The sequence below is a fragment of the Eptesicus fuscus genome, chromosome 20 (assembly GCF_027574615.1).
Source record: "Eptesicus fuscus isolate TK198812 chromosome 20, DD_ASM_mEF_20220401, whole genome shotgun sequence".
NCBI classification, from domain to species: Eukaryota; Metazoa; Chordata; class Mammalia; order Chiroptera; family Vespertilionidae; genus Eptesicus; species Eptesicus fuscus.
Genome location: NC_072492.1, coordinates 38,355,330 through 38,375,797, shown reverse-complemented (window position 1 = coordinate 38,375,797; position 20,468 = coordinate 38,355,330). Strand labels below are relative to the sequence as shown.

The 20,468-nt window shown below is 38.9% G+C and overlaps 1 protein-coding gene across 4 annotated transcripts in view; it reads left to right on the top strand.

The window, feature by feature from the left end:
• AP2B1 (adaptor related protein complex 2 subunit beta 1) overlaps positions 1 to 20,468 on the top strand; it is a 100,816-nt gene that overhangs the window by 7,298 nt on the left and 73,050 nt on the right. For all 4 annotated transcript variants that reach the window (XM_054709897.1, XM_054709895.1, XM_054709896.1 and 1 more), the window contains exons 3-5: positions 4,337 to 4,442; positions 11,403 to 11,538; positions 13,929 to 14,174. In XM_054709897.1, coding sequence (XP_054565872.1) covers positions 4,337 to 4,442; positions 11,403 to 11,538; positions 13,929 to 14,174 — 488 coding nt within the window. The remainder of the gene's footprint in view (positions 1 to 4,336; positions 4,443 to 11,402; positions 11,539 to 13,928; positions 14,175 to 20,468) is intronic.

The window sequence follows — 20,468 nt, the reverse complement described above, 5'->3', positions numbered from 1 at the left end:
CTCCTCTTCTCCAGTGGCTAAAATAAGACAGCTTCTCTGCTTGGAATTTCTCTTTCTGGTTTCTCTTGTGATGTTTACTGGCCTTAGCCTCCTGACTGTCTCCAGATTTAATTAAGTTTGGTCTTGAAAAACATGCCGCAGTGTCCCTCTACTTTGATTTGTTCATTTTTATGTAGTAAATATTTATTGGGTACCTACTATGTATGAGTCCCATTCTCTACCCTAACTGGTGGAGTTTTTTTTTTTGTTTTTTTTTTTAATTAAGTATCCTAATTTCCTCTCTAAGTCAGAGTAGATGCAAAAGGACATTTAATATTCAGTTTCTAAATGTAGAAGGAATCGGGACTCCTTGGAGAAATGACTGATTCCAAGGCTGGATCAAGGTAAAGTACAGTATGAACATGAACATCTTATGCCAGAAAGCAAAAGGAAGGGAGTACCCAAAAAATGATGGCACATGTCAAGGAGCAGTATACTTTGAAGGGGCTTCCACTGGCTAACTTTGAGATAATTTGAGAATTTAAAAAAGTGATCAAAGAAGTGAATTGTAAACCACTGAATATGTATGTATACATAAATTGTAGTTGTAGTTGATTCAGGCAAGAGTCATCGGTGAATCCTGAAATAACTGGCAGGTGAAAGTTTGATGAGGAATAGGGTATTTAAATAGTCTCCAAAGTATCCTTTACAGTGTCAGGACCTGGCAGTTGCCACTTTAACCAAGTATTCGGGGTTAACATCACCAATAATGGAACAAATTAACATCATTTTCCTCTTGATGTGATGCACTGAGTAGAACATACCATCATTTATGAATTATGCCTGCCAAAATGCCTAACGTCAATGTAATCATGAAGGAACACCAATGAGAAACCCAAGCTGAGAACATGCTATAAAATAACTGGCTTTAAAACAAAAGTCATTATCACGAAAGACAAAGGCTGAAGAACCGTTTCAGGTTAAAGGAGACTAAATAGACATGACAAATGTAAAGCATGATCTGAATTGGATCTTGGCCTAAGGGGAATGGGTATAAAATTGCTATAAAAGGACATTATCAAGATCTGTGAGTAAGGTCTATGTGATGATAATGTATCAGTGTTAAATTTCCTGATTTTGATAATTGTATTATGGTTATGTAAAATAATTCTTTGTTCTTAGAGATTATACACTCATATTTAGAGCTAGACATGATGTCTGCAGCTTCCTATTAAAACGATTCAGAAAAAAAACTTGTAAGTTTATAGAAAGCATGATAAAACAACTATGGCATAATGTTAACAATTGGGGAATCTTGTAATGTAAGATTGCAATGATCCAGAAAAGAAGAAGAAAAAAAAGTAGGAGGGCACATTAGGCGACCTATAGTGAGCAAGGAACACCAGGATATTTTCTAGAAAGCACAAGCATATCTGTCCTGTTCTGTCATTTGGAGTTACGTAAGGATAAACAAGCTCTTCTATCATAATACAGGAAGCTCAATAGTTAGTTGCTTAATTATATCAACTACCTACTAGTCAGTGGCTTTCAACCTTACCTACACATTGGAGTTACCTCATGAATTAAAAACAATACTGATGTCCAGGTTTCATACCCAGACAACCTGATTTCATTGGTCTGGGATATGGCCGGGGGCGGGGTGGGGGAAGAGGGGATTTTAAAAATCTCCCCAGATTTTTCTAATGTGTAGCCAAGATTGAGAACTATGGTTAGCTGCTAGCAGTGCTTGGTAGATTTAAGGGGAGGAGAAGGGGAAAAAAGGTAAGAATTTAATAAAGTTGTATGTATGAGATAACCTTGCTTCACTTAGAGCCCCTCCTTGGCTCCTCACAGCTTCTTCCTTTCTGTCTTTATTGCTTACACCTCACAAAAGCCTCTAGCCTCCTTGCCATTCATTTTTCAACTTTTATCTGATTTTCTTATTCTGAAATGTATGTGTTTCTTCCGTTAACATTTCATGGGTTTTGAGGACCAATATATTGTCTTTAATGACATAAAAAATTATAATTTAAAAAGTCACCTACCTCTTCAATCATTCTCTTGTAATCTGTCCTAGTAACTTTTTATTTAGGGACTTGTAAAACATTGAGATTTATAGATGAATCATGGCTGGGTAAATACCATATTTTAAAAATGAATAGACTATGTTCCTTTTACTTCCTGCAACACCCACCAGAATTGCCAGTGGAACATATTCTTTAAGTATATGCTGTTGGAGTTGGAATAATTTCAGTTACATCCTGTTTTGATTCTTCAACTCCTACAGCTATTCACAATTCAGACTTTCTGAAGTCCTGCTGCTTGTCTTTTATTGTTCCCAGAAGTAAATGCTGGGAAGGACCCCTAAGAGCTGGATTTGGCAGCAGAGGACTTGATGTAGAGGAGAATGACTCTTCAAAGAGTCCAGCTTTTCTGGCTGTACTATTTTTGCAGTTGTTGATCAAATAAAACAGCAGTTTTTGTAACATGAATTTGTTTGCATTGTTGGCAATGGATATTGATGTAACACACTTTTTTTTTTATTGTTCAATGGCTGTGTTTCTTTGTTTCATCCATCACATTTAGAGGCTTCAACAGATCACATAGTTGCTATCCCTACTATTTCTATACTGACCAGTGCAGTCTGGTTAAATGAACATCAAGAATCAGCATGAAGGTGGAAAAAAATGAGGCAATATTTTAGAAGGGTTTAAGGTGGAAGATTGAAGTGGTGGTATATTTTCTTTTAATACCAGTTGAGGCTTGTTACCTTTGCTTATTTCAGCTCCAGCTTTCTGAAGATAGGTGAGCCTAGCCTTACATTAGTGGTGACAGCCCTGCCAGTTCACAGAGCAGTCAGTTATTTGAGATTATTTCTTTTGAAATGACTCTGGTACATTTCTGTTATTAGAGTGATTGAATAAAAGACCATTAATTTTTTTTATTCCCCCATTAGCTTCTCTTATTTTACTTTTCTATCACCATTTATTCCCCTTTACCTTCTTCCACCTCCACCCACCCCCCTCCCACCTACAATCACCACACTTGTCTGTGTTCATGAGCTTTTTCTCTTTTTTGCTCAATCCTCCTCTGTTCCCATTAACTTCTTTTTTTTTAATATATTTTTATTGCTTTCAGAGAGGGAGAGAGAGAAATGTCAATGATGAGAGAGAATCATTGATTGGCTGCCTCCTGCATGCCCCCCACTGAGGATCTAGCCCACAACCCGAGCATGTGCACTTGATCGGAATCGAACCCGGGACCCTTCAGTCCGCAGGCCGACACGCTATCCATTGAGCAAACCAGCCAGGGCTCCCATTAACTTTGTAAAGTACTAATTAGAGGAGAGCAGTGATTTTCAACCCTGTTTGTGCATTAGAATTACTTGGGGGAACTTTGAAAATATGAATGTAAGAATTCTACTCCTTGACATTCTGATTTATTTGGTCCAAAGTAGAGCCTGAGCATTATTATTTTTAAACTAGAGGCCTAGTGCATGATTGAATCATGCACATGTAGGGTCCCCTACATGCTTTCGCTTTCGATCGTGGGGGAGCTGGGTGCCTGTCCGCCTTTCAGAAGCCTCCGGCTCGGAGGCTTCTGAAAGGCCTGGTGCCAGAGCAGACAGGCACCCAGCTCCCCCGCTTTTGATGGTCCGCGGCGGGACGTGAGCTCGCTGCCCCAGAAGCCCCTTCTGTTCCGCAGCACAGCCATGGCACAGACGCTGGCCCAATCAGCTATCCCGGCCACCCCGAGTCCTGCCCCCTGCGCCTCCCGCTGGCCCAATCGTGGGCTTAGCAGAGTGATGGTAATTTACATATTACCATTTTATTAGGTAGGATACTTCCCAGATAATAGTGTGTAGCTAAGGTTGAGAATCTCTGGATTCAGGAGATACTCTGTCACTCACTCTGAGATCTTTGATCCTCAGTTCTTTACCTGTGAAGTTAAGAGTAGGTGAATGAGATGATATCTGGAGTCTTTTGGGTTCTGAAAACACTTATTTGTGAACCTTTTTCCTGCCTACATTTATTTTTCCTCCAGAACGTTGAAATTCTGATAGAAGAATATTCCTCAGATTCCATTTTCACCCCATTGTAGTAAGATATCATGAGATTTACTTTTTCCCACTCTTTTGCCTCCTAAGATCTAGATTGCATCTTCCTTTCTGGCCATAACCTGAAAGATGGTGTCCTTATGAATAGGTTAGTTAATATTCTAAGGATTTGAATTGTACCTGTCCTATAATTTTTAAACCTCTGGGCAACTTTCATGGTGTTACTTATTACATAACACAGTATTCTGCTTTAGATCTTTGGTCCTGGGAATTCATCCATTTTGCTCTCTTCTTTTCTAGGAGAAATCTTTGAATTAAAGGCTGAACTCAACAATGAAAAGAAAGAAAAACGGAAGGAGGCTGTGAAGAAAGTGATTGCTGCTATGACTGTGGGGAAGGATGTCAGGTAAGGGAAGGCACTCCTACCGTTGGCCTACTTTAGACCCAGAGCCTATTTTATGGCTTTCACTGCTTTTCATTTAAAATTAGTATAACCATAGAACTTATACGAATGGGTTTGTCCCTGAAAACATCATCAGAAAATATAGTTGCTTTTATATTAATTCTGTGATTTAAGTTAGTTTGTTTTATTTTGCTTTGTGTTTTTGGAAGAGGGAAATCAGTTTGATTTTTGTTGCATGCCGATCTACCATAAACCCTCCTGAGAGCTGGCACAGTTACAAATCTGTTGCTGAGGTAGCTTTAGAAGATGATAAAAATATACTGAGAAGCAGAAGCGCATATGCTCTTTAACTGGCTCAAGCCAGTGCCCTCAACTTTACAACTTTACATTCAGTTCCTGGATTCAAGATAAAAATCAGTATTAACAAAATCAGTTTAAAAATTTGTTTGTTTTACTTTCTGTAATTTAATAATACCATTCGGAAATAAGTAAGGATTGTCTGCAGGCTCCTGAGGATTCCCAAGAGCCTATCAGGGGGTACATGAGGTCAAAGCTATTCTTACAATAATACTTAGGTGTTATTAGTCTTTTTCATTGTGTTGATATTTGCACTGCTGGTGTGGAAGCATGAATCAAGGCAGTGGTGCCAAACTGTAACAGTAGTCATTGTATTCTTCACCACCATGTACTTGCAGGGAATAAATGCAGTTACACTTAGGATTTTTTGTGAAGCATTCAAATTTTATTTTATTAAACCTTTAAACCTTTTTTTTTTTTTTAAATATTTTTATTGATTTCAGAGAGAGGAAGGGAGAGAGAGAGAGAGATTGAAACATCAATGATGAGAGAGAATCATTGATTAGCTGCCTCAAGCCCACTACCTGGGCATGTGCCCTTGACCGGAATCGAACCCGGGACCCTTTCAGTCCACAGGCCGAAGCTCTATCCATTGAGCCAAACCGGCCAGGGCCCTTTAAACTTTTTTAATATTCTATATGATGAAATAGGAATTATGCATAAAGCACTTCCGCTGTATAGCAGAGTGATAGTTGAATTTTTTAAAAAAAATCCCATGTATGAGTATTTGAATTGAAAACACCCATATTCATTCCTTCCCTCCTCCCCTCCCTCCCTCCCTCCCTCCTTTCCTTCCTCTCTCTCTTTTTTTTTTTTTTTTTTTTAAATATATTTTATTGATTTTTTACAGAGAGGAAGGGAGAGGGATAGAAAGCTAGAAACATCGATGAGAGAGAAACATCGACCAGCTGCCTCCTGCACATCCCCCACTGGGGATGTGCCCGCAACCAAGGTACATGCCCTTGACCGGAATCGAACCTGGGACCTTTCAGTCCGCAGACCGACGCTCTATCCACTGAGCCAAACCGGTTTCGGCCTTCCTCTCTCTCTTATATTTATTTATTTTATTTAAAAATATAGTTTATTGATTTTTTACAGAGAGGAAGGGAGAGGGATAGAGAATTAGAAACATGGATCAGCTGCCTCCTGCATACCCCCTACTGGGGATGTGCCCGCAACCAAGGTACATGCTCTTGACTAGAATCAAACCTGGGACCTTTCAGTCCGCAGTCCGACGCTCTATCCACTGAGCCAAATCAGTTAGGGCTATTTATTTTTTAAAATATATTCTTATTGATTTCAGAGAGGAAGGGAGAGGGGAGAGAGATAGAAACATCAATTGGTGATAAGAGAGGATCATTGATAGGATGCCTCCTGCATGCCCCCTACTGGGGATCGAGCCTGCAACCCAGGCATGTGCCCTTGACCAGAATCGAACCAGGGACCCTTCAGTCTGCAGGCCGATGCTCTATCCAACTGAGCTAAACCAGCTAGGGTAAGAGCACCCATTTTCATGTGGAAGGATGATTGACAGGCAAATTATAGTTAATCAGACTTCAGTATTTGGGAGCCATTTTATAAAAAATGAATAAACTGAACATGTCACTTCAAGGGGAAAAAATGACTTTGGATAAATTTAAACTTTAAAGTAAAAATTAGAGTGTTAGAAAACTTGCATCTTAGCTTCCCAATACTTTCATGATGAGATTGGTGTTGAAATTAATGAATGTGCTTATTTGCTGTTATATAATGAAACTAGAGGCCCGATGCACGAAGATTCATGCAAGAATAGGCCTTCCTTCCCCTGGCTGTAGGCACCAGCTTCCCTCCAGCACCCAGGACCTGGGTTGCTTCGCTCCGGCTGCCGCCGCCACCCACCAGGACCCGGGTTGCTTTGCTCCTGCCACTGCCAGGCATCTGGGACTGGGGCTGCTTCTCTCTGGCCACTGCCGCCACCCACCGGGGGCTTGCTCCAAGCCGCACCACAGCTGCTTGGAGCATGCCCCACCCTTAGTGTGTGTCCGCTGGGGCTGGGGGCGGCATGCAGTCCCCTCCTGCCAATGTATCTGTGCGCGCAGCTCCTTCTGAGCGGTCATGATGCAGCCTCCTCCTGAGCCGGTGGTGATGCCCAGCTAATTTGCATATTACCGCTTTATGTATATAGATGTGCCAACATTGGGAAAATCTGTATAACTCATTGAACCAATATTTTCCATGACCAGTGCATATATCAAAAATTACCATGGATAAAAGATACATCAAAATAAATGATAAATGACTAGATTTTAATGCAAACAAGTATTAAAAGTTTATGGTTTCAGATTGCCTTGTAACTAACTTTTTAAAAAAATTTCTTTATTGATTAAGGTATTACATATATGTCCTTATTCCCCCATTGTCTCCCCACCCCCCCATTCTGTAAGTAACTTTTAAGAAACTACTATTTGTGGACTGAAAGAGATGTGAAACAACTGTTTGTCTAGCTTTAATGTATTTTTTTAAAAATAACATTTATTGACTTTAGAGAGGAAGGGAGAGGGTAAGAGAGATGGAAACATCAATTATAAGAGAAAAATCATTGATTGGCTGCCTCTTGCACATCCCCTACTGGGGACCAAGCCCACAACCCAGGCATGTGCCCTTGACTGGAATCGAATCTGGGACCCTTCAGTCCGTAGGCTGACGCTCTACCCATTGAGCCAAACCAGCGAGGGCTAGCTTTAATGTATTAAAGAAGGATAAGTTATGTGAAAAAGCTATTAAAATACTCCTCCCTTTTCTGTTTTTTATAAGTGTATGAAGCTGGACATTTCAACCAAAACACTATTCTACAGCAGGTTGAATGCCAGAGCAGAATTTCTCAGCTTTAATTCCTGATATGGTAAAACATTAATACTTATATAACCCACATGAACAAAAACTCTCTGGGGATCTCAGTAATTTTTATTTATTTATTTATTTAAAAAATATTTTTTTATTAATTTCAGAGAGGAAGGGAGAGGGAGAAAGAGAAACATCAATGATGAGAGAGAATCATTAATTGGCTGCCTCCTGCATGCCCTCTGTTGGGAGAATTGAGCCTGCAACCATGTGACCATTGAACCATCACCTCCTAGTTCACAGATTGATGCTTAACCACTGAACCACACCAGCCGGGCAGTAATTTTTAAAAGTGTTTTAAAGGGGTCATGAGACCCTAAAAGTGAGAGCAGCTTCTCTAACCAGATCTGGAGCTCGGGTGGAAACAGTGGCAATAGGAAGTGACTCAGTTATCTTCTTGTGCCCGAGGTGCTGCTGTTCTGAGGCAGGTTTTTGCTGTTGGAGTTTTGTTTGTTAGTACATAAGCACATTTGGTTCTTAACTTGCTTTTAGGTGACCATATATTTTAGAGGTCAGCAGACTTCTATAAAGGGCAAGATAGTTTTTTTTTCATTTTTTATTTTTATTTTTGTAAAGGGCAAGATAGTAAAGACTTTAGATTTAGCAGGCCAAGGGGCAAAAAATTGAGGATATTATGTAGATAAGTATATAATGAGAGAAAAATATTTTCCACAAAGATTTTGTTGACAAAATTGAACATATAGTAAGTACAGTTGTTGTTTTTTTGTACTACACATTTACTAAAGAAGTTGGCTTTTTTTGGGGGGGGGGGAGTGTAATTTTGCTTAATTGGGATTCAAACCTAGTATTCTTTCTATCATCATTATCTACTGTAAATGTTCATATGTAAAAACCATTTTTAGCTCACTACTCATACAAAAGTAGGTGGTGGGCTGAATTTGGCCCACAGGCTGTAGTTTGCTTACCCATGATCAGTCACTGAAGGAATAAATAAATCTAGGTTGGGAGAACTGGTAAAAGTTAGCGTACCTCATTGGTGGGGCTTTTGTGTTCTTACCAAGTTTATTTCTATATCCTACAGAAAAGTTAAAACTTTTTTTGAGCTTACTTTTGTATGCTTGGTAAGTACTATTTGTTAATCTGTTAATTGCTGATTGTTTATTTTGTGCCTAGAACTATACCACATATAATTCAGACAAAAGGATAGTAAGTGTCGCTTAGCCTTAATAATAAGATACAGTTAGATAATTAAGTACTAGAATGTATATATTAAAGGCAAGAAGAGTTTTCTACAAAAGAGATACCCAGTTAAACAGGAATAGTTGAAGAACTCTTCTTGGAGGAGATGGGATTTATGCTGTGCCTAGAAAGATAGCTCAAAGAAACAATAGAGGTTAGCTGTTCTTGGGTTATATTTCAGTCTCCACTGCAAGTAACCTCAAGTTCAGCGCTATCCAATCAAAATACAATGTGAGCTACATATGCAATTTTAAATTTCTGGTAGCTGCATTAAAATTAAAGTTAAAAATGGATGAAATTAATATATTTTATTTAATCCAGTATGCCCAGAATATTATTATTTCAGCATAAAATCAGTATAAAAAATTTTAATGAAATATTTTACATTATATTTTTAATTCAGTGTGTTTTATATATAGGGTGTCCCAAAAAAATGAATACACACTTTGAATAATTATTAATTCCAATGTTTCTTTCTTTTCAGATTTAACCGTTGGAATTAATAATTATTCAAAGTGTGTCTACATTTTTTTGAGAAACCCTGTATACATCTCAGTTTGAACTGGCCACATTGCAAACCACATATGCCTAGTGGCAACCATATTGGAAAATTCAGGTTTTTAGCTTTATACTTTGGTACTTAACAATCTTTATGTAGAACTTAGACTATTCTCTCTTTTTTAAAAAAATATTTTTATTGATTTCAGAGAGGAAGGGAGAGGGGAGAGAGAGAGAGAGAGAGAAACATCATTGATGAGAGAGAATCAATGATCAGCTGCCTCTTGCATGCCCCCACTGGGGATTGAGCCTGCAGCCCGGGCATGTGCCCTGACTGGGAATCGAGCATTGACTTCCTGGTTCATAGGTTGACACTCAACCACCAAGCCTCACTGGCTGGGCCTTAGACTATTCTTGATCAAGATCTTCCTGATCTTATACAGATTATTGAATTAAATTATTTAAGATCTTCAGTTTCATATTGGTTAATGTATCACATTTATTTACTTGTTTTCCAATTGTTTTGCACATGATCTATTCCCCTGAGAAAAGGAAAGAACATTCATTATTAGAGAATGTTTTTAGTGTTTGTTAATTATCTACACACGAAATGACGTAAGATACACACATGCAAATTAAATCGTTTGCTTTCCAGGGCAGAAACCATTGCTTCATTGGAGATATAGTGGATTCTTTGACTTTGCAGTATATCTTCCTTTTTGTAAATAAGGACCTTTTTGTATATGGTTTTTTTATGTGTATGGGAACTATACTATGTTACCAACTATTTCTCATACTTTTCTTCTGTATTAGTAGTAAGATATTTAGAAGTATTTAATTTATAAGGTATTTTGATAGCTTTAGAGGAGAGGTTAATTACTAACTTCCCATAAAATTGTAGCTAACTTAGGTTTTTTAAAATGCAGATTACACTTCAAAATCTGACGAACTCAACCCTTTTAAGCTAATGGTGATACTTGTGAATGGAAACATAAATTTCTTTCCATTGGCCTTATAGGAGAATGGTAAATCATTAAATGATTTGAACTTAGGAAGAATATAAACTCCTTTTATATTTGCGTACACTGAAATTTTCATTTGTCTGAATGTGTATGTTAAAAATAAATTCCACGAAAAGGGATTCCTGATGTCTTAGAGAAATGGATTCCAGTTATAGGATTAGAAATTACAAGATGAGCCTGAATGGAGCATCTTGTTCTGCCAGAAAGCAAGGAAGCTATTGAAAATAAAGAGTCATATCACAGGGACTCAGGAGCTAACTGGATAAGTTCCTACTGGTCAAAGATGGACAAATATGACCATTAAAAATGTATAACAGCTGTAGTGCTTTGAAATTGCAATTAAGTGATACGAAAAATTACTGTTAATTTTTGTGTGTGATAAAAATAGTGGTTTTTCAAAAGTTCTAAAAATATGCACTATACTATTATGCATGAAATGCTATAATGTCTAGGATTTGTTTTAAAACAATCCAGAGCAACTAAATGGGCTAGGGACTAGGTAAGGGAGAGAATCTGAAACAACGTTGGGCATGTATCAGTATTTGTTTGCAGCTGGGTGATAGATACATTGGGTTCTTTACATTGCTTTCTCTACTTTTGTTTGAAAATTTTTCATAATAAAAAGTGTTTTTTAATTATTTTTATTTAAAAAATTTTAGGGAAATAGATACATCAGTTTGTTGTTCCACTTATTAATGTATTCACTGATTGATTCTTATATGTGCCCTGACCAGGATCGAACCTGAAACCTTGGTGTATTAGGATGATGCTCTTAACCAACTGAGTTACTCGGCCAGGGTTTATAAAAAATCTATTTTTAGAGACCTCTTAGGACCAGTACTATAATTTCTTTAATAATTCATTTCTGTAATAATAATTATTATTGTGGGAATATTTGTCCTTGCATCAAATTACTTGTAAAATAAGACTAATTTTTTTCATGTTTTATTCAACAGATTGGCACTGTCTGTTCACCTTTCCTTTCTCTGTTCTCCTCTCTTTTCAGCTCTCTCTTTCCAGATGTAGTGAACTGTATGCAGACTGACAACCTGGAACTAAAGAAGCTGGTGTATCTCTACTTGATGAACTATGCCAAGAGTCAGCCAGACATGGCCATTATGGCTGTCAACAGCTTTGTGAAGGTAACTTAAAGGACTCAAGAGCAGTCTCTTCTACGTTAAGTAACCTTTTCAGAAGTGTCTCTTGATATTTAGTGTCTGCAGATAGATAGCGTCTGCATTGCAAATAAGCAACTTGTGTTCCAAAAGAGAGCCTCTAGAGAAGTACTGGCAGTGACTAGGAATGTTCATGTTTTAGGCATTCTATATGCCAACATTTGTCATCCAGTTCAGACCATATGGCGAGCCTTCTGTTAGCTGGGCTTGGTGCATCCTTGTCAGATGGGAGAAGAAAACCAGGTGAAACCTCAGTGTTTTGTGAACTGACAAAGGCTTTCAAGGCTGACATAGGGTGGGTATATTATTGTAGTATCAGTAACCTGTTTTATCTTTGTAGAAATTACACTTACAGGTCATAAGTAGTGGAAACTACAGGAGGTACTACTTCTATTTTGTTTATTTATCTTTTTTAAAATATATTTTTTATTGATTTCAGAGAGGAAGGGAGAGGGGGAAAGAGATAGAAACATCAGTGATGAGAGAGACTCATTTATCGGCTGCCTCCTGCACACCCCCTACTGGGGATCAAGCTTGCAACCTGGGGATGTGCCCTTGACCGGAATCGAACCTGGGACCCTTCAGTCTGCAGGCCAACGCTCTATCCACTGAGCCAAACCAGCTAGGGTACTACTTCTATTTTGTATTACTTAATAGGTCTTACAACATTTGATTACTTTTTTTTATTACGGAAAATTTCAAACTTATTCAAGTAGAGGGAATATTAAAAGTACCCATCTTGTACTTTCAGTGGTTATCAACTCATGCTCAGTATTATTTACTTTATATTCCCTATACATTTCTGATCTTCATTCCCTTTCCGAGTGGATAATTTTAAAGCAAATCCCAAACATCATAAGGATGAAAAATCATTTCATCCTTATATTTTGTCAGAATAAAATCTCTTTTTAAAAGATAACCACAATACCATTGTCACATCTTTAAAAATTGACTATTAAAAAAATTCCTTAACATTTATTGAATATTCAGTCAAATTTTTGTTCATTAAATTTAATGGATATAATAATGAGATTCTTCCTACTAATAATTCTTTTCTATCTGGAATTTAATCTGCATAAAAAAAAGAGAGAGAGTGCCCTAGCCAGTTTGGCTCAGTGGATAGAACTTCGGCCTGCAGATTGAAGGGTCCTAGGTTCGATTCCAGTCAAGGGTACATTCCAGGTTGCGGGCTTGATCCCCAGTGTGGGGCATGCAGAAGGCACCAATCAATGATTCCTTCTCATCATTGATGTTTCTGTCTCTCTCTCCCTCTCCCTTCCTCTCTGAAATCAATATATATGTATACATATATACATGTGTGTGTATATATATATATAAATATATATATATACATATATATATATATGGCATTTTTTTGAGGATTTAGTTAGTATTACTTTATTTTTTTTCATCACCATTTGTCCCCTTATAACATTCTTCCACCCCCCTTTCACACACACACCCATAAGGATAGCATTTCTTATATATATTTTTATTGATTTCAGAGAGGAAGGGAGAGGGAGAGAGAGCTAGAAACATCAATGATGAGAGGGAATCATTGATTGGCTGCCTCCTGTACGCCCCACACTGGGGATTGAGCCCGCAACCCAGCATGTGCCCTTGGTTGTAATTGAATCCGGGACCCTTTAGTCCATAGGCCAACACTCTATCCAGTGAGTGAAACCAGCTAGGGCTAGTTTACATTTTTGAAGTTAGCACACATACAAGTTTATAATGTTTGAAGAAATTTTTTAAAGTAGGCAATTTAAGGAATGTTCCTTCTTACTGAGTGTCTTGTTTCTACTGTATTTGGAAGAGCAATAAAGGAGAATGTATGTTAATTATGTCAGAAGGCCTTCTGCAGCTTAACTCAGGAACTTTAGTATGGCCCTCGCCAGCTTCTGCACTCTGCTTTCTTGGCTGTAGGCCAAGCTCCTTTTTCTCCCTACTTGCTATTTGCAAACCGACTGTGGAATGGGACTCATCTTTCTAATTCCTCATTTTCTCCTCCCCCCCCCGAATACAAGCCAAAAGGCCTCTTTTGTTTTAGGGCTGGTCCACAATTGGCCATGGGGGTGGTAACTCCAGCTCACTAGGCTTTTGCTTAGCCCTGCAACTACTACTGGCATTTCTTTATTGTGTATATAAAACAGTTAAATGAATTGCTAACCTAGATTCTTATAGGCAACTAAGGTTTGTACTTAGGAAAGGAAAGAAATAGCATGGGAGATTTGGATTCTGATGTAGAGTAACTGGAAGCTTGCATTAATGAATATTCTTTTATGGCTTATACAAACTAGACTGTTTACTTTCAGTCACCATGTATACCTATAGTTGTTAAGGATTGTCTTTTATAGGACTGTGAAGATCCCAATCCTCTGATTCGGGCCTTGGCAGTTAGAACCATGGGATGCATCCGAGTGGACAAGATCACAGAATATCTCTGTGAGCCTCTCCGAAAGTGCTTGAAGGATGAAGATCCCTATGTTCGGAAAACAGCAGCAGTCTGCGTGGCAAAACTCCATGATATCAATGCCCAAATGGTGGAAGATCAGGGATTTCTGGATTCTCTGCGGGATCTCATAGCAGATTCAAATCCAATGGTAATAAACTTCTGCTTTTATAAAAGAGCAGTATTTTAAATGGGTTACTTTAAAAAGTATGTTTAAAGCAAATCTTACCTTTGGGACATTGAACCATAGGTTAGCTGTGGGGAGCATGATTCTGTGTGTCCCACAGATTTGTCTGTCTCACACCCTTGGTGTTTCTGAAGTGAAACCAAGTACTAAAATACAAGGGTCTTAAAGCAAAACTTTGTATCATACTTACCCCTGTATATGTTTAGAACAGTGATTTACAACTGGTATGCCACAATAATTTTTACAACATGCAGTCCCTTTAGATTGTCAAACAAAAAAAAATGATAATAGCTAGCACAACAGTAGCTGTCCAGTGTGAATGAATCAAAATTATACCTTTAAAAAATTTTTTTATCAGATTGGCAAAAATTATATTTTTTGGTGTGCCCCAGAATTTTAGTGATTAGTTTGTGTGTTATAATATGGAAAGGGTTGAAAATTGTTGGCCTAGAAACAAACCAGTCCTTTCATCATTTTCTTGAAGTTTCACATTAAATTTATATCAAATATTTAAATATTATTTCTTCAGAAAGATGTTTGTGGTATTTTCTGGTGATGTGGGAATAGAAACTGAATCAAAGTTATCTTTATTGCCTAATTATTTAATGCATTCTTCTATAGGAGAATTCCAGGATAAGATTCTTTAAAATATGTTTTGTTTTGTTTTATTGAATTGAATGGAGGCAGGGAGAGGAAGAGATAGGAACATCAATGATGAGAGAGAATCATTGATCAGCTGCCTCCTGCACGCCACACTGGGGATCAAGCCCACAACCCAGGCATGTGTCCTGACTGAGAATCGAACCGTGACCTCTTGGTTCATAGGTTGTCGCTGAACCCCTGAGCCATGCTGGCTGGGCAACAAGATTCTTTTTAGCCAACTTGATTATATTCTTTTTTTTTTAAATTTTATTGTTGAAAGTATTACATATGTCCCCCTTTTGCGCCCCCCATCGAGTCCTTCTAGTCCACCCCCTGCCCCAGGCCTTCACCACTCTATTGCCTGTGCATATATAATCCATGATTATGTTTTAAATGTTTGGCAGCCAGAATGTAACTTAACACCTTAAAGTTTATGGATCTTTTATTTCTCTTATTGACATTTTAAACTTTGCCTATATAATGGGGAGCCAATTCTCAAGTAGTATGTTGACTCTGCTAGTGACTGAAGCTCATTTGTTCTAAGTATCAGTACAAGATAATGAAAGAATATAGCCATTTTTCTTCCCTTTTGCCCAATGCAGTATTTACTAGGAGGTGAATAACATTATGAGTTAATAAATAATCTCTGAATATATTTTTTTAACTTTTTGAAATAGAGAGTTGGAATTTGCCTTGAAATAAACATTGTCTCTCATTTGCAAATTACCTGCTCACATTTCTGCTTTGACATTTCATATGGTTTATCTTAGTCTTTGAGTAGTCTTGACTTCTGCTCATTATCCATTAAATTTAGTATGAGGTCAAAGGGTGAAGCATTCACATTTTTTTAAGTACTGTGGTACTGCAATCAGGAATCTTTCAACCACCGCCTAGGCATAGACTTCTGCTAGGGTATCACCACCAGTATTAGAATTCTGATTCAACCCTGCCTTTTTTTCCCTCAAGCAATACCATGTGCTACTTTTTTAAAAATTCCACAAAGAAATACATTTATAAGGCAATCGTATCTGTTTTATAAAATATTTAGCTGGTACCAAGTTGTGGTTTTGACACTGCTTTTGATTCACCCTGTTACTCTGAGCAACCATTTTTGAAATTTTCTACCTGAGGACAAATGAGAAGATTTGGGCCACTACATGAACATGATATCATGTACCTGTGGAAACTTGTTAAATATCCAATGGGGCTGAGAATGTGGATCAGGCCCTGGCTGGTGTTTCTCACTGGTTAGAGCACTGGCCTGTGCACCAAAAGGTCTCCGGTCAATTCCTGGTCAAGGGCACATACCTGGGTTGCAGGTTTGATCCCGGGCCCTGGTGGGTTGGGGCGCTTGAAAGAGGCAACCAGTCGATGTGACTCTCACATTGATGTTTCTCTCTGCCTCTCTTCCCCTACCTACCTTCCACTGTCCCTAAAAATCAATGGAAAAATATCCTTAGGTGAGGATTAATTTTTTAAAAAGGTAATTTTGTTCCACTTTTTTTTTTCCAGAAGTTGCTCCACATGGGGGCAGCACTGTACCAGCAAATATTAGAATCTCCTACAAAAGAAATGAATGCTTCTAGGGTGTTCTGCCTTAGTAGTTTTCTTGTAGCTCACTTCAGAAGGGCATCCTAGATGTCATAGCATTAGAACATCTGCAGAAATGACTTTGAAACCTTAAGAGTAAAATGTTGATCAAGATGTGACTACTCTTGGGGTTATGTCGATCGCCAGGCTGGTTCCTAAGGGTGTAGTGTACCTTGTTATAAGTAATAGAATTTTATTATTTTTTCATTCTCTGTTTTGGGGATCACACATACCTCATTTTCCTGCATCTGTTTTATCACTTATACTTTAGTTAAAGCTGATTTTTAGTGAGATGCTATTTGAAAGAGAAAAGACAGACTTTGAAGTAAAAATTTTCACTCTGTTAAGTCCTGGCTTAACTTCACTAAGCCTAATATATATATTTTTTTTATTGATTTTTTTACAGAGAGGTAGGGAGAGAGATAGAGAGTTAGAAACATCAATCAGCTGCCTCCTGCACACCCCCCACTGGGTATGTGCCCGCAACCAAGGCACATGCCCCTGACCGGAATCGAACCCGGGACCCCCCAGCCCACAGGCTGACGCTCTATCCACTGAGCCAAACCGGTTTCGGCTAAGCCTAATTTTCTTTCTGTACAGTTGAGGGCTACCATCTTACATAGTTTTGGAACGTATTAATTGAGCTGTGGCATAAAAAGCACCTACTAAAGGGGCTGGCTTATGAGAGCACATGAGAGGAGCACTGTTGCTACTGTTACCTAATGGCAAAAGTTAAAATTATTGCTACAGTATTAATTTAAAAGGTTCTGATTCCTTTGATATTTGTATACATTCACATAGTAAAATCTTTTCTGGGGAAATTAGACCTAAACTATTTTGAGTCTTGGCTGGGTGGCTCAGTTGGTTAAAAGGTTGTCCAGAGCACCAAAAGATTGTGGGTTCGATTTTTGATTAGGGCACATACCTCGGTTATGAGTTCAGTCTGTGGTTGGGGTGCGTACAGGAGATAACAGAGATTGAAGTTTCTCTTTCACGTCGATATTTCTCTCTTTCTCCCTTCCTCTCTCTCTCTCAAATCAGTAAAAACATAGACTTGGGTGAGGATTTTTAAAAAAAAACACTTTATTTTCAGGTGCAGATTTTATTAGTTCATTATTTTGAAAGTAAGCCTAGAATGAAGAAACACTTTGGAGCTGCAGGAAAATAGCTCCCATGATGTCAGAATTTAAAGTATTTCTCTCACTAAGTTTATATTTACAAGAAAAATGTACTCTTGAGAGTGATGGTGATATTCTCTAGTTGTTTGCCCACACATTAGGGTTTTCTCTCTTCACTATGGTTTCTCATTTCTCTCCGAGAGGCATTTTGAAGTATTCCAACTTTACGTATTTATGCTAGACTCTGCCAGTCCCAAGGCTTGACAGCTCCACCATATGTGCTTTGCTTTTTGTTTGTGAGTTCAGTTCTGAGTCCCTATGGCTTTGGGACTTCTTTTTTTGTCTTCTAAACCTTCTCAGTTCTGCTTCCATCTCTCTGAGAGCTGCCCACAAACTGAATTAGTAAAAAGTATATATTTTCACTTGTTGAACAAGTAACATTTCGCTCTGTTCTTTAACATGTCACTTGAGACAATTCCCTCTCACAATCCAGGACCATTGGCTTCTAACCACTCACCTGCCTGCCTGCCTAATGCCCGTAACTGCTCCCCTGCCTGCCTGATTGCCCCTAACCGCCTCTGCCTGGTCATACCCCTAATGGCCCTGCCCTGCCGGCCTGGTCGCCCCCAATGTGCATACGGCTGGGGTCCCTCAGCCCAGCCTGTGCCCTCGCAGTCCGGGAGCCCTCAGGGGAGCAGGCCTAAGCCAGCAGTCAGACATCCTTAGCTCTGCAGGAGCTGCTAGCAACATACAGATTTATACAAGGAGGAAATTTGTGCCTGTGTATGCAAATTAACCCACCATCTTTGTTGAGTTAATTTGCATATTCACTTCTGATTGGCTGGGCGGCATCGCGAAGATACGGTCAATTTGCATCTTTCTCCTTTATTAGTGTAGATAGTAAATCTTGCTCCTGAATGCCATCAGGGTTTGATTATTTCTGAAATACATGAAGTAGAAGAATAAATTTTCCTCCTTATATAAATCTGTATGTTGCCTCTGCCTGGAAATAATGTTTTGAGTATAGAATCCTCTCCCACCTCTGATTTTTCTTTTCCTTTCCCTCAGTTTAAGTGCACAGCTCTCAGAACTTCTTAAATGCTGAATGCAGAATGATTAGTACTCAGACACTGGAATCAGATACTGAACTTGAGTTCTTATTCAAGCACTATCCTTTTCTGGCTGTGTAGACTAAGCAAATCACTGAATTTTTCTAATCCTATATTTATAAATTCTTTTAAAAAGCCCGTTTTCTTATCTGTAATAGGTTGATTTTGATAGCAACTACCTCAGAGTTGCTGTGAGGATTAATGGGACATAGTGTTCAATAAATTTTGCCTATTACTATCTTTTATATTTGTTTAACTCTAGTAAGTATAGTATCGAGTAATTAAAAACACAAATTGCTTACCTTAAAAAGTTTCAGATTCCAAGGGTCTATAAGGAACTAACAAATTAAATGGAATTGTCAAATTCTCTTAGTTAAGGCAGGGAAAGACATGTTTTTAACATCTGAATCTATAAAGTAGACATAATATAGTAGGTCTAGGTGGAGTGGGATATAATGGGGATGGGGAATGTTTAGTTGCAGTCCCCAAAGAACAGAACTTACCATAATTGACAAGCAAGATGAATTTTAAAAATACATATTTTTGACCCTATGTGGATGTGTTCTTTTGTAGCCTAGATGTCATCTTTTTTTCTTCTTCTTGATTTCAGAGAGGAAGGGACAGGGAGAGAGAGATAGAAACATCAACGATGAGAGAAAATCATTGATCGGCTGCCTCCTGCATGTCCCACACCGGGGATCAAGCCTGCAACCTGGGCATGTGCCCTGACAGGAAATTGAACTGTGACCTCCTGGTTCATAGGTTGACGCTCAACCATTGAGCCACGCTCGTCGGGCTAACATTTGTTTTAATACACCAGTAAATCAGGGAAATTACTGAAAGGGTCAAATTCATTCTTTTGTGATATTAGATTATTGTTTGGAGAAGGCTCTCTGGGAAGAAAAAATAAATCTTAAGTTTTAAGGTTTATTTTTTAAAATAGACAAAATATGTACCATGTACATAGTATGGAATAAAAAAGAAACAGTATATATATTGACAAGTGAGTTATCCTATATACACCAGCCACCCAGTACCTGTCTTGAAGTCAGCCTTTTTTTTTTTTTTTTTGCCTACTTTAGAGTCAGTATGTTTAGCCTATTTTAAGTTTCCACTAAAGAAATATGGCTTACTGACTGGGAGAACTCTAAGCAGTCCCTTTAGGCCCACTGCACTGTTTCTGAAAACAACAATTTGAATGTGACGATTAGGAGATGAAAATGGAAAGGTAGAATAGAAGGAACTTCAAGGAATTTTAGAGTAACAGTACAGTTTGCTGTTGGGGGATGCATCTCCTCTGGTCGGTCATTGGCTTCGTGACTGCAGTGATCTCTTTTCTCATGCAAGCTTTTCTAAACATAATCTCCCCAGAGGCCTGGTGCACGAAATTCGTACACGGGGTGGGGGGGGTGTCCCTCAGCCCGGCCTACGCCCTCTCACAATCCAGGACCCCTCGGGTAGGGTCCCTGGGCTTGGCCGGCAATCAGGGCCTATTGGGGCTTTCCTTCCTCGGCTGCCAGCAGCTGGCCCCGCCCCCGCCGCTGCCACTACTTGCCATCTGTGCGGTGCTGCTCCCCTCTCCCCCGCCACCAGTCACCACCCTCTGTGGGCAACAGGCGTGGGGTGCGATCTCTTGGCTGGCCTGGGCCTCCCGCTGTGGGGCAATTGCAGGGCTGCCCCCCCCCCCCACCCCCACCCCCCTGCCGACCTATCGTATTGCACCCACCTTGGCTGGCCTGGCACCAGTGCGTGTCATAGCGTTGTCATCCGATGGTCGGTCGTTACTCTGTTTGGTCTTT